General features: G+C 64.4%; 3 protein-coding genes across 10 annotated transcripts; 1 reads left to right on the forward strand and 2 right to left on the reverse strand.

Annotated features, from left to right (window-relative positions):
* Window positions 1-153: 153 nt before the first annotated feature.
* Window positions 154-6,313, reverse strand: ZDHHC16 (zDHHC palmitoyltransferase 16). 8 transcript variants are annotated; one of them, XM_074831078.1, is made up of 11 exons: window positions 6,227-6,313; window positions 3,716-3,968; window positions 3,305-3,499; window positions 2,971-3,059; window positions 2,750-2,778; window positions 2,411-2,544; window positions 2,132-2,179; window positions 1,445-1,530; window positions 1,033-1,156; window positions 889-959; window positions 154-549 (listed from the first exon to the last, which is right to left on the reverse strand). In XM_074831078.1, the coding sequence occupies exons 2-11, from the start codon at window positions 3,950-3,952 to the stop codon at window positions 435-437; spliced, it is 1,128 nt and encodes a 375-aa protein (XP_074687179.1). In that variant the 5' UTR covers window positions 3,953-3,968; window positions 6,227-6,313; the 3' UTR covers window positions 154-434. The 8 variants fall into 8 exon arrangements, with proteins under 8 accessions (XP_074687179.1, XP_074687180.1, XP_074687178.1 ...); XM_074831077.1 differs by having other exon boundaries at window positions 262-549; window positions 2,043-2,179; XM_074831079.1 differs by lacking the exon at window positions 2,132-2,179.
* Window positions 6,314-6,367: 54 nt separating this feature from the next.
* Window positions 6,368-9,010, forward strand: EXOSC1 (exosome component 1). The gene is made up of 8 exons (XM_074831086.1): window positions 6,368-6,487; window positions 6,862-6,977; window positions 7,158-7,232; window positions 7,872-7,960; window positions 8,199-8,232; window positions 8,361-8,411; window positions 8,517-8,601; window positions 8,736-9,010. The coding sequence occupies exons 1-8, from the start codon at window positions 6,457-6,459 to the stop codon at window positions 8,840-8,842; spliced, it is 588 nt and encodes a 195-aa protein (XP_074687187.1). The 5' UTR covers window positions 6,368-6,456; the 3' UTR covers window positions 8,843-9,010.
* A 568-nt stretch (window positions 9,011-9,578) lies between these two features.
* On the reverse strand, window positions 9,579-12,287 carry PGAM1 (phosphoglycerate mutase 1). The gene is made up of 4 exons (XM_074831088.1): window positions 12,004-12,287; window positions 11,368-11,642; window positions 10,682-10,862; window positions 9,579-10,595 (listed from the first exon to the last, which is right to left on the reverse strand). Exons 1-4 carry the CDS (start codon window positions 12,140-12,142, stop codon window positions 10,426-10,428), a joined length of 765 nt encoding a protein of 254 aa, XP_074687189.1. The 5' UTR covers window positions 12,143-12,287; the 3' UTR covers window positions 9,579-10,425.
* Window positions 12,288-12,355: the final 68 nt, after the last annotated feature.

A 12,355-nucleotide genomic window follows, 5' to 3' on the forward strand; every position in this document is an offset into this window, starting at 1 on the left:
AGCAGGGAAGAGAGCCAGGCTCCCTTAAAAAAAAATATATATTTATTGGATGGTCTTAAAAAGGCTCCCTGGGGAATGCTTGTAGGCCAGGGGTGCCATCCTCTGTGCCCAGCCCTGCCGGAGAGCCGAGCTGGGCCACGTGCTGGCCCGTACCTGTGCTAGCCAGGGCAGCAGCTTCAGCTAGAGCGGGGAGCAGCAGCTCGGCCGCCTTTCCCCGGGGCTGCCTGCAGCCACCAAGGAGCCAAGAGAGCAGGCGTCCAGGCACCGACACCCTCCAAAGAGATTCCCGTGGTTGTGGCTCCGGTCGGCGATGCGTGCCAGCACCCGCCTTCTGCCAGACACTTGGGCCAAAGGGAGCCACAGTGGCGGAGCGGGTCCCCTGTGCGCTCCCCTGCCTGCGGGGAGGGACATCTCTGCAGCGCCCGGGGGGGGCCTCAGATGGCCAGTAGCGGTGAGCGCTGCTCGGTCACGCAGGGAGGCAGGTCCCAGCTCAGGCCTGTCCCGTGGGGCAGGTGAGGAGAGGGCAGCAGGACGCGGGTGAGCCAGTGCCTGTGGGGAGAGGAGTGAGGCCACAGCAAACAGCTGAAGTGCCAGCGCTTCTCGGCTCTGCAGAGCCACACCAGGGCTGTGAGCACGTGTCCCTGAGCTGCTGACAGCTGAGCTCCTTGGCCAGGACTCTCTGCAAAGGGCTCACCCCAGGGCAGGGCTGAGGAGCCACAAGGCAGCTGATGCCTGGGTCCTCCGTGCCTTGCAAAGCCCAGAGTGGCGCAGAGCAGGGGCTGCTGGCTGTCCTCTGCCCCAGCTGCCCAAGGACAGCCCCAAGGTCCAGCACCCCCACGTGCTGCTGAGCCACCACCTTCCCGGGCAGGGGCTTCCCCAGAACTTTACCTTGGCATGTCCACGCCCAGAAACACCTTCCAGTTATCCCAGCTGCCGTAACTGTAGGGGTTCCTGAAGACCTGTGTGCCGGGGAAGCGCAGGTCACGTCTGGCTCTGCCCCGCCAGCCCCCCAGCTCTGCGGGCTGCGCTCACCTTGCCTTTCTTCTGCAGCCTCTGCCTCTCCTTCTTGTTGATGTGCCGCTCGATGCTGGTTTCCCCACGAGTGATGAGGGCAGCATGCCACAGCGTGAGGGCACCCAAAGCCAGCGCCACAGAGCTGGGGACAGCAAGGGACAGCAGGTTGCGCACTGGCCGTCCTTCCCTGGTGCCGCAGATGCGGGGGGCTGACCCACAGCTGTGTAGGTGGGTCAGCTTGTCTACTCTGCCATGACAGAGAGCCAGAATCTCTCCTCCTCTGTGGCCCAAGAGCTGGCAGGGCAGGGACGTCTGTGCTAGAGCAAGTCAGTCCAGCCCCGGGGAGGCAGAGGGTGAGCAATGTCACAGGGCAGGGGGCTGCGCACTGTTTCCCCCAGCACCCTTACGCCCAGTCCCTGGGCCCCCTCACCTGCACAGGACCCAGAGGTAGACCACGCTCTTGTGGAAAGCTCGCTGGCGGAAGGAGAAGGTGGGTGGCGGGGTCTGGTAGTATGTCTGAAAAAGGACCAGAGAGAGGCAGGGATTACCCCAACTGCTTTACACCTTGAAGCCAGACAGGGGGAACTGCTGCACCCCTCAGAGATGCAGAGCTCAGACAGCTGGAAAGGACTGCAGCTGGAGCCAACACAACAGCCAGCGTGATGGGGAGGCAGCCTGAGACAGCCACGAGACAGACAGACACCCAAGAGCTGGCAGACGGGTGAGAAGCAGTGGGCTGGAGGTCAGGGGGCAGGGAGCAGCCACAGGACCACTCAGGACACTGCACCACACCGCAGCTGACGCTCAGGGCAGGATGTGTGCGCACTGCCGCAGCTTCCCCAGGAGAGCAGGGCCTGAGCAGCACATGCCAAGCTGCTGCCACCAGCCGAAGCCCCTGGCAGCGGGGTGCGCAGGGAAGCAGACCCCAAGCTGCTGGAGGCACTGCCCGTAAGCAGAGCTGCCCGGCCAGCCCCAGCTCTCTGACACGCGAGACGAGTGGGGGGGCTGGTTTTGGCTGTGGGGTGCACCTTGAGAGCAGGGCCCCAAGTGGGACCCAGCCTGCAGGGCAGCTCTGCTCCACACTGCCCGGAGCAGCTGGGGGACAGGGATGTCCCACCTGGTTGGCAGCCACCTGCAGTCTCTCCTTCTCAAGCAGTTTCATTCTCTAGGGGGATGGAAAACAGGGCACCAGTTACGTGTCTCAGAGGAGGGGGCCCTTCCCTCCCACCCCACCCTCCACAGGACCAGTGCAGCTGGGGCCTCGCAGGAGAAGGGAAAGGGGAAGCAAAGTCACTACAAGGCCAGGCCTGGGCTAGCCTTGTTCTGCAAGCTCAGCCTGGGGAGCCCAGGCAGCCTCGGTGCACGGCAGGGCGAGGGCTGGGGCCTGCCTGCTCACCTCGATGGCTGCGTAGGCGTCCCGGAACATCTCCCAGCCACTGATGCTGCAGTAGATGCAGCCCATGGTCATGAACAGGCAGAAGGAGAAGAAGTAGCGGTGGTTGTAGTGTCCCACGCAGTTGTTTAGCCAGGCTGCCTCTGGGGTTAAAGTTATGTAACTGTGACAGACCATGGGTCCAAACCCACCCCAGGGACCAGGGCAGTTCTTCGGGGCCCAGCCCCCAGCACCCTTCCCCATGCTGGCTGACTGGGCAGAGGAGTGGGGCAGGGAGAGAAGGGGGAAGCAGGGCCGACTCCCCCCAGGAGAGTGCGGTGGGTTAGTACTGCAGAAGGATACGGCAGTGGTGATCCATCTTCAGCACGCACCTGGGAGGAAGGAGAGCAGCGTCAGTGTCAGCGTAAGCACCCTGTATGGGAGGGGGCAGGCAGCCCCCCCAGTCCCGTGGGCTGGGCAAGAGACGAGGCAAGAAGCTGGCAGAGCAGAGGGGCAGGGGGCAAAGGGAAGGGGTCCCGGAGGCTGCCCCAAGCGCTGCAGTGGACAGAGGGAGGGAGCCCTACCTGTTGCAGATGCTGCAGTGGTGGGTGCGAGCCGGCTTGGGGGCAATGCATTTCCTGCAGACGGAGACGCCGGTGAGATCGTCCTTGGTCTGCGCACAGGTCAGAAGAGATTTGTGCACCCAAGCCCTGCACCCATCCTCTGCTCCCCACACTCCTCACCTCCCCCGTAATCCCCCACACCTTCCCACCCCACACTGCCCAGTCTAGCTGCCTCGATCTGGAGGAGGCCTCCTGCAATGAAGCCGCCAGGCTGGTTTAGCTCTTCCCAGTGATCGGCTGAAGGTGGTTCCCAGTGCCCAGCTGGGAGAGGCTACACTGCTGGTTGGTGCCTCACCTGCGGTGGGTGCCCGGGCGAGGTGGTGATGGCCATGTAGTAGTGGAAGACGATCATGATGAGGTTCCAGTGTCCGTAGGCGAGGTGCCAGCAGATCCAGGCAGGCGTGTAGGTCTGCAGGATGAGGGGCAGCAGGCAAATGTACACGATGGCCACGATGGAGCTCGTCAGCCCAATCACCAGGGCCACAAACACCTATGGGAAAGGGACCTGGGTCACCAGTGGGCAGCGCCTGCTCCTCACTGCCTGGGGAGAGGCACAGGCAGGATCCAGCCCCAGGAAACCAACCTGAACCACACACTGAGGTCCCCACTCCCTTCCAGCCTAGAGCACAGGCAGTCCTGAGACTCAGTTGACCCAGCAGCCCACTCGCCCCAGAGCCGGGTGCCCCTTCCCAGTGAGGGTACTCACCACGCCGAACCACCGGGTGACGTGGTCCACCAGCCAGTAGACGGGCTCGAAGAGGGAGTCGAGCACCACGTCGCCGTTGGTGAAGGAGTTGTAGAGCAGGGAGCGGAGGCAGAGGTGCCCGTAGTGCCACAGCTGCTCCGCCTGCCGCACCAGCTTAAATCGCCGCCGCCGGCCCAGCCGCAGGCACTTGAGGAGCAGGCGCATCACCGCCGCAAACATCCGCTGCCGGCTCCTCATCCCTGCCACACCACGCCTGGGGGAGAGGACCTCAGTGTGGGCAGGCCACCCCGCTGCCTGGTTGTCCCTCAGGAAGGCTCTTCCCTCCCGAACGTGCTGATGCCGGTCGCCCAGCTCCCTGCGCTGACTCTGCCGGACACCTGCCTTCACAGCAGGGCAGGGGCCTCTCCTTTGCCCTGCACAATGATGCAGAGCAGGGGGAGCTGAGCCCAGACTCCTGGAGACTCCAGGGCCACTGGCGCTGGGACAGCTCTCTGCGTGGAGCAGGGGGCACAGGCCCCTCGGCGTCTGGGCTCAGATGCTCTCTGGCCCCATCTCGTCTTTCCCAGCGGGGAGGGGGCCGGGGGAGCGACATGGAGAGTCTGACTCAGAGGAAACCAGAGAAGGCATGAGCATCCAGGATGCTGGGCCAGTTCCAGGGATGATCCCAGACCCAGACCTTCCCAACAAGTTCGGGAATGGGGGAACCCGCACAAGACCTATGCTCCTATGAGGAGCTGGGCCAGGATTATCCTTCCTCCCCTAGTCCCTCTCCTCACCTGCAAAAAGCAGGGCCTGGATGCTACTTCCCTTCACCTCAACCTGTGGACCAAGCTGCAGAGGCCACCTTGCACCCTTCCCAATATCACAGCCCCACTCTGAGAGTCCCAACATTTCCTCCTTCCCCTCACCTGCATCCACCTTGGACAACGCGAAGGAGCAGCCCAGGGGCAGCCCCAGGCTGAGGCGATGCTGCGCAGCACTCCCCTGTCTGCCGAGCCCCTCGTCCCACCGAGAGCTGTGCTGGGAGCAAGGAGGAACCCGAGCCGGCCCAACAGCCAGGAAAACGATCTGCAGGGCTGGGGCCCGAAGGCCTCCATGCAGGCAGCGCCCATCAATATTAAGCAGCGAGGCTGCCCCGGGGTTCTGCCATGGCACGTTCTGAGCCTGGGCCGAGTGCTCACCTTGGTGCGGTGCCAGGCAGTGATGCCCCACCCCACAGTCCCTTCAGCGGGGACCAGCTCTCTGTGCTGGCGTACCCATGGTGCAGCCCCCGGGCAGCAGCAGGGAGGGTAAGGGCAGGAGCTGCAGCATCCAGATGGGCTGTCCAAAGGAGCCAGGGGCTCCCCTCTGACCTTCCAGATGAGCGTGGGGCTCACCTCAAGGCTGGAAGCAGCTGGATATGAGGATACCAGCCCCACCAGCCCACCGCCACAGGCATGGTTCCTGCCCAGGTTTTCTGTACTCTGCTAAGAGAGAGGTGGGATATGCAAACCCCAGTTTTCCCTTGACTCTGACAAGAACTTTCTTCTGAAACACATCAGGTGCAAGGTGGAGCGACAATTTGCTGTTGCGCAGCCTTCAGGTGGCACACATCTCCCTGCTGTCAGTGTGGTTGGAGACAAAATGCTGCATCCAGGTCATGGGGTCAGCTGTCCCCTCCAAACACACAGCACCTCCCTGCCCCTCAGAGAGGTCTCCTGGTCTACAACAGCCAGCAGCTGCTCAGCAGGGAGCCCAGAGGGGAAGCAGCCAGCCTGCCCCTGGGCAGGACCCAGCTCTGTCCCCAGGCACCTGCCTGCAGACAGCAGCACAGCCACAGTGATGAGGCTCCAGCAGAGCCGTGCACCCTCCTTGGCCCAGTCAGGCACTAGGACTCCAGCCCTCACCCTGCCCACGGCCCTCCCCACACCCCAGAGGGGGCACTGAGCCCACGGGGATGGGACAGCAACCACCACCACAGCCAAAACCACAGGCAACATCACAGCCCGGGGGTGGGGAACCTTAGATTTGGCCCTGCTCCTGCCAGGTCCAGCCACACAGACCCTGCCCTATGGCACCCTCCAGTGGCACCCAAAGCCCAGCTCCCTCAGTTCAGTAGCACCTAGCCCCACAGCACCAAGACACTGCGACACCCAGCCCCATCATGCAAAGGCTGCCCATACCAACAGCAAAAAGCCCTCAGCCCCGCTGCATCCCACCCCATAACACCCGGTATCCCCAGCCTCACAGCACTGCCGGCCCCTCCAGGCCCACAGCATCCCCCTCCCTTGCCTTCCAACCCCATAGCGCCCACAGCACACATCCCCACTGCCTCCCAGGCCCGCAGTATCCCCCCATTGCCTCCCTACTCCATAGCACCCCCAGGCCCACGGTATCCCCCCACTGCCTCCCAGCCCATTCAGGCCCGCAGCACCCGCACCCCTCCCCATCGCCTCCCAGCTTCCTGGAGGCCCACAGTCCATCCCAGACCCACGACATCCCGCAGCAACAGCCCCGTCCGACGCCACCAACCTGCCGCCCGCGCCCCGCCGCCCACCGCCTCCATGCCCGGCGACCCGCCGCCCTCACGGCCCCGCCAGCAGCTCCCGCCGCCCCGCGCACTGCGCCTGCGCGCCGGCCGCGCAGAGCATGCCGGGAAAGCGCCCTCCGCCGGCGCCGGCCTACATCTCCCAGCAGGCAGCGCGGCCGCGGCCCGCTCCCGCCCGGGGAGAGCCAATCACCGCCCCGCAGCCGCGGCCAACATGGCGCCTCCCGCACGGTACTGCGTCCCCGGTGAGTGCAGGCCCGGGCAGCTTGGGGAGGGCCGGTGAGGTGCCCGGGGTAGGGGAGGGGGTTCCTGGGGCTGGAGGTTGCTTAAGGGTAGCCCGGAGTTGCAGGGTACCCGCGGTAGGGGGAGGATGGGGGAGGGCGGCCGGGAGCTGAGGGGCCGCGGGAGGGGGCTGTGTGGAGGGGGGCAGGTTTCCTTTCCTGTGTGTGCAGGAAAGGACTGGCCCGGGGTGGCGAGCGGGGCTGGAGGGGCTGCCCCGCCGCACAGGGTCGGCCAGGAGCGGGCACTGTGCCCGGGTTGCAGGCCAGGGCGGTGCGGAGCTTGGGACCCCCAGGAGCGGGACCATGGCGGCGTCAGCCCCTGAGCCCCCGTCCCGTAGGCGAGCGGCTGTGCAGTGTGGACGAGGCCACGGCTGGCGGCGGGACCTACACCCGGCACGGCTTCATCTTCTCCTCGCTGGCTGGCTGCCTGGAGAAGAGGAGCGAGGACAGCGGGGTGAGCATGGCTGCGGCGCGCACTGCCCATCCCTACAGCCGGGTGTGGAGGCTGCGCAGACCCTTCCCAACTGGGGAATTGGGCTCTGACGGGGTTCAGCCAGTGCCTGCGAGCCTGGTCCTGTGTGATCCTACGCACGGGCCGTGTCCCAAACTAATCCTCACATCTGTTGCCCTGCAGCTGCCTGTTGTGTCAGTGGTGAGAGATGCTGAGAGCCAGCTCCTGCCCGATGTGGGGGCCGTGGTGACGTGCAAGGTAGGGCACTGGAGTGCACTGCGATGACAAACGGCATGGACTTTGCTCTCTGCCTCATGCTGAGCTTTGTTCCTGCACGTGCGTGGGGTGGGATGAAAGCCCCTGGGCTCGTTAGTACCCTCTGTACAACTCCCAGCCGGGCAGAGGCAGCCCAGTGGCTCCCTTGGGTCCCTCACTCACAAAGAAGCCAGATGTCAGCACGGGGGACACCTGCCTTTCGACTTTGCCTGCCCCAATGCTGGGGTGGGCTGAGGGGAGGTTTTTCCTTGCTCTCCCTTTCAGAACTCTTGCTGGGGCAGGGTGTGTGGAGGGCAGAGCCTGGGGCAGGTTGGAGAAAGCATGGCACAGACCAGGGATTAGTTTAGACCCTGACAGTGGGAGAGGGACTGGGATTACAGCAGGTCTCAGTCTTATTCGTGTGTCTTGAGTTGCACAAGTATCATCTTCCTCGCCTGGCTCGCTGCCGGGTGTCCCACCTCTGCCACCACTACTTTGGTCACAAGGAGGAAGCCCAGTGAGACACGAGCCCCCTGCTGTCCTGCCTGCACCCTGCCCTTTCCCTGTCTGGAGCAGGGTGCGCTGGGGTGACAGCAGGCCTGCGCTGGCAGCTGGCACTGATTCCCCTTTTCCTCTGGGCAGGTTTGCAGCATTAACTCTCGCTTTGCCAAGGTGCACATCCTGTACGTCGGCTCCACACCACTGAAATCCACCTTCAGGGGGACCATACGGTAGGGAGAGGGCTGCGTTCCCCACAAGATGGGGTGCCCGAGAGCCCCATCCTCGAGGGGGGAGGAAGGCTTTTCTGGGCAGTGCAGCTGGCTGCCCTGGCAGGAGCTCTGCCCCGAGCACCGGGCAGGTGTCCAGCAAGTCCTGGCGAGCACCCAGGGAGGCCGGGGCAGCTCCGGCCACAGGCTGGAGAGTCGCCTTCGTTTGCTGGCACTCGGATCCCTCCGTCTCCTTTTTCAGGAGAGAAGATATTCGAGCCACAGAGAAAGATAAGGTCAGTGAGGCGCTGCTGGTGACTGCCTCCGCAGCCGCCCCTGCTTTCTGCTGGTGGGGGGGCACTTGTCCTGTCTCTGACGAGCACCCCGACATGCTGTGTGGTTTTGCCTGCTCTCTCCCGTGCAGGTAGAAGTGTACAAGAGTTTCCGCCCTGGTGACATAGTCCTGGCCAAAGTCGTATCCTTTCCCCTCGCGCCTGCGCCTGCTGGGAGGGCCTGCCAGGGACAGCAGGTTTGCTCGAGTCCCCTGGGGGAGGCCTTTCCCTTAACCCCGTCTAACCAGATCTCCCTGGGGGACGCACAGTCCAACTACCTGCTGAGCACGGCAGAGAACGAGCTGGGTGTGGTGGTGGCACGCAGCGAGGCAGGTAGGGACGGGGGCCCAGGCTCGGACGGTTCTGCCTCATCCCCACCTGAGGGGCAGCTGCTGCGGCCTCCTCCCTTCCCACATGGAGGGACGCAGTTTCGGGAAGGGGAACCCCTGACGCCTGGTGTCCCTTAGGGGTGCACATGGTGCCCATCAGCTGGTGTGAGATGCAGTGCCCGCGGACGCACACCAAGGACTTCCGTAAGGTGGCCCGTGTGCAGCCCCAGTTCCTGCAGACCTAGTGGCCCCCCGGGGGGCTGCTGGAACCCTGTCGGACTGGGGCCTGTGGGGCCAGAGCAGCCCTGGGGCAGCTGCAGCCTCCTCCATGCATGCAAGAAGCTGGAACAGCCAGACAGGCCCTCGCTTGCAGGATGGATTTTCTATTTCTGGATAATAAATATTTTTGGAGAGCTCTGTGCTCGGTTCAGTTACGGCCCGGAGGGGTGGCCGGGGCTGCCTGCGGTGCATGGCTCTGGCTCCCATAGCGGAGCTGTCGAGGGGACAGCTCTCTCAGGGCTGTGGCAGGGCGGAAGCACGTGTTCCCAGCCCGCTGCTGGGGAAGGGGAACAACCGTGCGGCTTTGCGGAACAGCAGAGCTCCGCTGGGCAGCGCTGGCTCCAGGCGCTTGCCTCGCCAGGTTGGTTTCCTGAGTGAGGAGAAGAGCTTTTCTGATAACCGCTAGAGGCTGCGGCCGTGCTCCACCCCGGGGCATATCTCCTGCGGCCACACGTGCCCCGCCTGCCTCGGGACAGGGGCGTGCCGCACCCCGAGCCTTGAAACCACGGAGCGGAGCGGCAGGGCGTCCCCCTCTCCAGCGGGGATTGCGGAGCTGTGCTTTGCTCCCCTGAGCCCCACGCGCCTTCTGCACCCCCCCATCCAGACCCAGCCCCGCACACACGTGACAGGAGCCCAAGGGAGGTGCTGGGTGAGGGAGGGAGCCGCCGGGAGCACGTGGCCCAGGAAAGCACGGACACCTCGTTATTGCGCATGACTCCTTTATTGAACTGGAACAAGACAGCTGCTATTGTCGAACAGTTAACACTGACCCCGCGCAAGCCCAGGTTCGCGGCACTGGCAGAGGGGGAGGCCACAGCGACAGGGCCACGGACACACACGTGGGATGGGGCACAACGGCGCCCACTGCGCCCAAAGAACGAGGATGGGCTTTGGCTGGGGGAAGTATGTGGCAGACACGAACCTCCAGGCGACCCACTCCCTCCCTCACCCTTGTCCCAAGGCAGTAAGTTAAAGCAGGGGCTGGCAGAGCTCGGTCCAGAGTCATGAGTACCACCCTTGGGTGCTGTACCCCACACACCACACTACAACCCTTGCAGCGTCTGTGCCTCCCGGTCCTTGTGCCACAGGCCCACGAGGGGATTGGGGTACCCATCTTGGTCGCCACCTGTGCTGTGCTCGCCCCACTGCTCCCAGGATGACTAAATCAAGCAACAAAACTACAATAACGGGGTGACGAGAGCTGCCGGGAAAGCAAAGCGGAGGAGGAGCCTGGCATGGTGAGGGATCGCTCGGCGCGTCCCCCTGCGGACAGGGCCCGAGGGCTGGGATCTCGGTGCGGAGAGCTGTGCGGTCGCTGCCCGGCAGAGCCAGGGCTCCCTGTCACACCAGGCCTCTGCACGCGCAGCCCCTCGCCCCCAGGCCCCCCGGCTGTCTGCAGGGGGGAGCCTGGTTCCGAGGGAACGGGCCAAATCCTGGGGAGCTGCTCCAGTTCTGCAGCTCCAAGTTCCTACGGCTGTGGGGGGTGTGCACAGAGGGGTGGGGGGATGGCAGGGGACTCATCTACTACGTGCTAGCCTGCTGCCCACCCTCACTTCTTGACCTTGCCCTGAGCAGCGACAGCTTCCATGGCCTTGCGCACCGTCTCCTCATCCCCCAGGAACTGCATGGGCTTGACGGGTTTCAGGTTCTTGTCCAGCTCGTAGACAATAGGGATGCCGGTGGGCAGGTTCAGCTCCATGATGGCCTCTTCTGACATGCCTGCGAACACAGAGGTGCCATCAGCCACGGCCCCGCTTGCACAGTGCCAGCAAGACCCCTGCGATACCCCCGCAGGGGTGACGTACCTTCCAGGTGCTTGACAATCCCACGCAGGCTGTTGCCGTGGGCAGCAATAAGGACTCGCTTTCCCTCTTTGATCTGCGGGACAATTTCCTCATTCCAGAAAGGCAGAGCCCGGGCGATGGTGTCCTTCAAGCTCTCACATGTCGGCAGCTGGTCCTCCGTCAGGTCAGCGTAGCGACGGTCCTGGGGGAACGGCCACACTCACACAGCAGCCCAACACAGCGTGGGAAGGCAGTGGCCGGTCCTTCATCTCCCCACCCCAATTCCCTGCCTGGGGACGTGCTACACGTAGGCAAAGCTGGGCTTGGAAGCAAAGAAGCGCCTTTGAGGTTTGAACCTGTGCTCAGCTACAGTTGGGGCTCTGAAACCCTCCTAAGGAAAACCACACATTGCTTGCTCTGGGCAAAGAGACCAGAGCAAACATCCATGCACAGGTCACAGGACTAATGATTAACAGGTATCATCCCCTCTGCTTTGAATCTGTCCATGCAATGCCCAGGGGTTCAACCTCCCTGGGGAAGGAGCAGGCCAAACTCAGCCCAGTGCTGACCAGCACCATGCACGATGGTTGCGGCTGCCGCAATGGAGGCAAAAGGGACCTTGCAGAGGAAGCCAAACCACACTGCAGGGACCTAGGGTGGCTTTTAGGAGCCTCCCAGCAAGGCAGATGAAGCGCAATGGGTCTTACCTTGCTGATGGTGCTGTAGAAGGGGTGATCGGACTGCATGGGAGGCGGAGGGATGTCGTACGAGCGCCTCCAGATCTTCACCTGCGCCTCGCCGTGCTTCGCTGCCGTCTCAGCCTTGTTCAAACCGGTGAGAGCCCCGTAGTGCCTCTCGTTCAGGCGCCAGGTTCGGATAACGGGTAACCACATCTGATCGATGGCGTCCAGTACGGTCCAGAGGGTACGGATGGCCCGTTTCTGTACCGAGGTGAAGCAGATGTCGAACTCGTAGCCGGCATCTGGAAAAGACCAGGGAAAAGGGGGTGGGGGGGGGACCGGGGAGGTGAGTGCTAGGCCTTATGCAACCGCTGAGCGCCAAGGGCGGCAGCCTCACCACGCCAGTACCGGTCGCGTCCCCGCAGCCACCGGGCCGTCCCTTAGGTAGTTTTTAGGGCGGGCCGGCAGCGGCGGGGACACGATCGGTACCGGCTAAGTGCCCCCCAGTACCTGAGCCTCTCCTCTCTGTACTGAAGGCCCCCCCGCCATCGGAGGACCCCAAAACCACCTCCGGTAGGCCCAAGGCGGCCGCACCTCGTCCTCACGGCCTACCCAGCTTCTCCCCCCCCCCCCCCCCCCCCCGCCTTTACCGGTCACCGGTACCTCGGAGGGCCTCGCCGCCGCGCCGCGCCTCTTGCTGACCAGCGGGGCTGAGATCAGCATCGTACCAACCGCTGAAGCGGTTCTCCAGGTTCCAGGCGCTCTCGCCGTGGCGGACGAGGACGAGGCGGTAGGCGGCCATGACGGAGGAGCGGAGCTGAAGGGAGGACGGTGCGCGCGCGCTCTCTCCTCACGCTGCCACTACTGCTGCCGCGCGCGACTGACGCTACCGGCGCCGCCCCGCCCCTCCCCGCGCGGCAAGGGCGGGGGGGCGCCCGGCGCGCATGCGCAAAGCGGCGGGCGGGCGGAGGCGCACGTAGCGCATGGCGCGGCCGCGAAGGGCGGTGCGACCTTC

Source organism: Strix aluco, chromosome 7, assembly GCF_031877795.1.
Source record: "Strix aluco isolate bStrAlu1 chromosome 7, bStrAlu1.hap1, whole genome shotgun sequence".
NCBI lineage: Eukaryota > Metazoa > Chordata > Aves > Strigiformes > Strigidae > Strix > Strix aluco.

What these genes read in the sequence shown, in the direction of transcription:
- ZDHHC16 (XM_074831074.1), bottom strand. Translation starts at nt 3,952, where the DNA reads ATGAGGAGCCGGCAGCGGATGTTTGCGGCGGTGATGCGCCTGCTCCTC. An exon ending in CACTGCAGCATCTGCAACAG is followed by an intron (nt 2,779 to 2,970) that starts GTAGGGCTCCCT and finishes CCTTCCTCCCAG; the next exon opens with GTGCGTGCTGAAGATGGATC. An exon ending in TACCTCTGGGTCCTGTGCAG is followed by an intron (nt 1,157 to 1,444) that starts GTGAGGGGGCCC and finishes TGCTGTCCCCAG; the next exon opens with CTCTGTGGCGCTGGCTTTGG.
- EXOSC1 (XM_074831086.1), top strand. Translation starts at nt 6,457, where the DNA reads ATGGCGCCTCCCGCACGGTACTGCGTCCCCG. An exon ending in AGAGGAGCGAGGACAGCGGG is followed by an intron (nt 6,978 to 7,157) that starts GTGAGCATGGCT and finishes GTTGCCCTGCAG; the next exon opens with CTGCCTGTTGTGTCAGTGGT. An exon ending in ACATAGTCCTGGCCAAAGTC is followed by an intron (nt 8,412 to 8,516) that starts GTATCCTTTCCC and finishes CCGTCTAACCAG; the next exon opens with ATCTCCCTGGGGGACGCACA.
- PGAM1 (XM_074831088.1), bottom strand. Translation starts at nt 12,142, where the DNA reads ATGGCCGCCTACCGCCTCGTCCTCGTCCGCCACGGCGAGAGCGCCTGG. An exon ending in CGGCGGCGAGGCCCTCCGAG is followed by an intron (nt 11,643 to 12,003) that starts GTACCGGTGACC and finishes GGTCTTTTCCAG; the next exon opens with ATGCCGGCTACGAGTTCGAC. An exon ending in GATTGTCAAGCACCTGGAAG is followed by an intron (nt 10,596 to 10,681) that starts GTACGTCACCCC and finishes CTGTGTTCGCAG; the next exon opens with GCATGTCAGAAGAGGCCATC.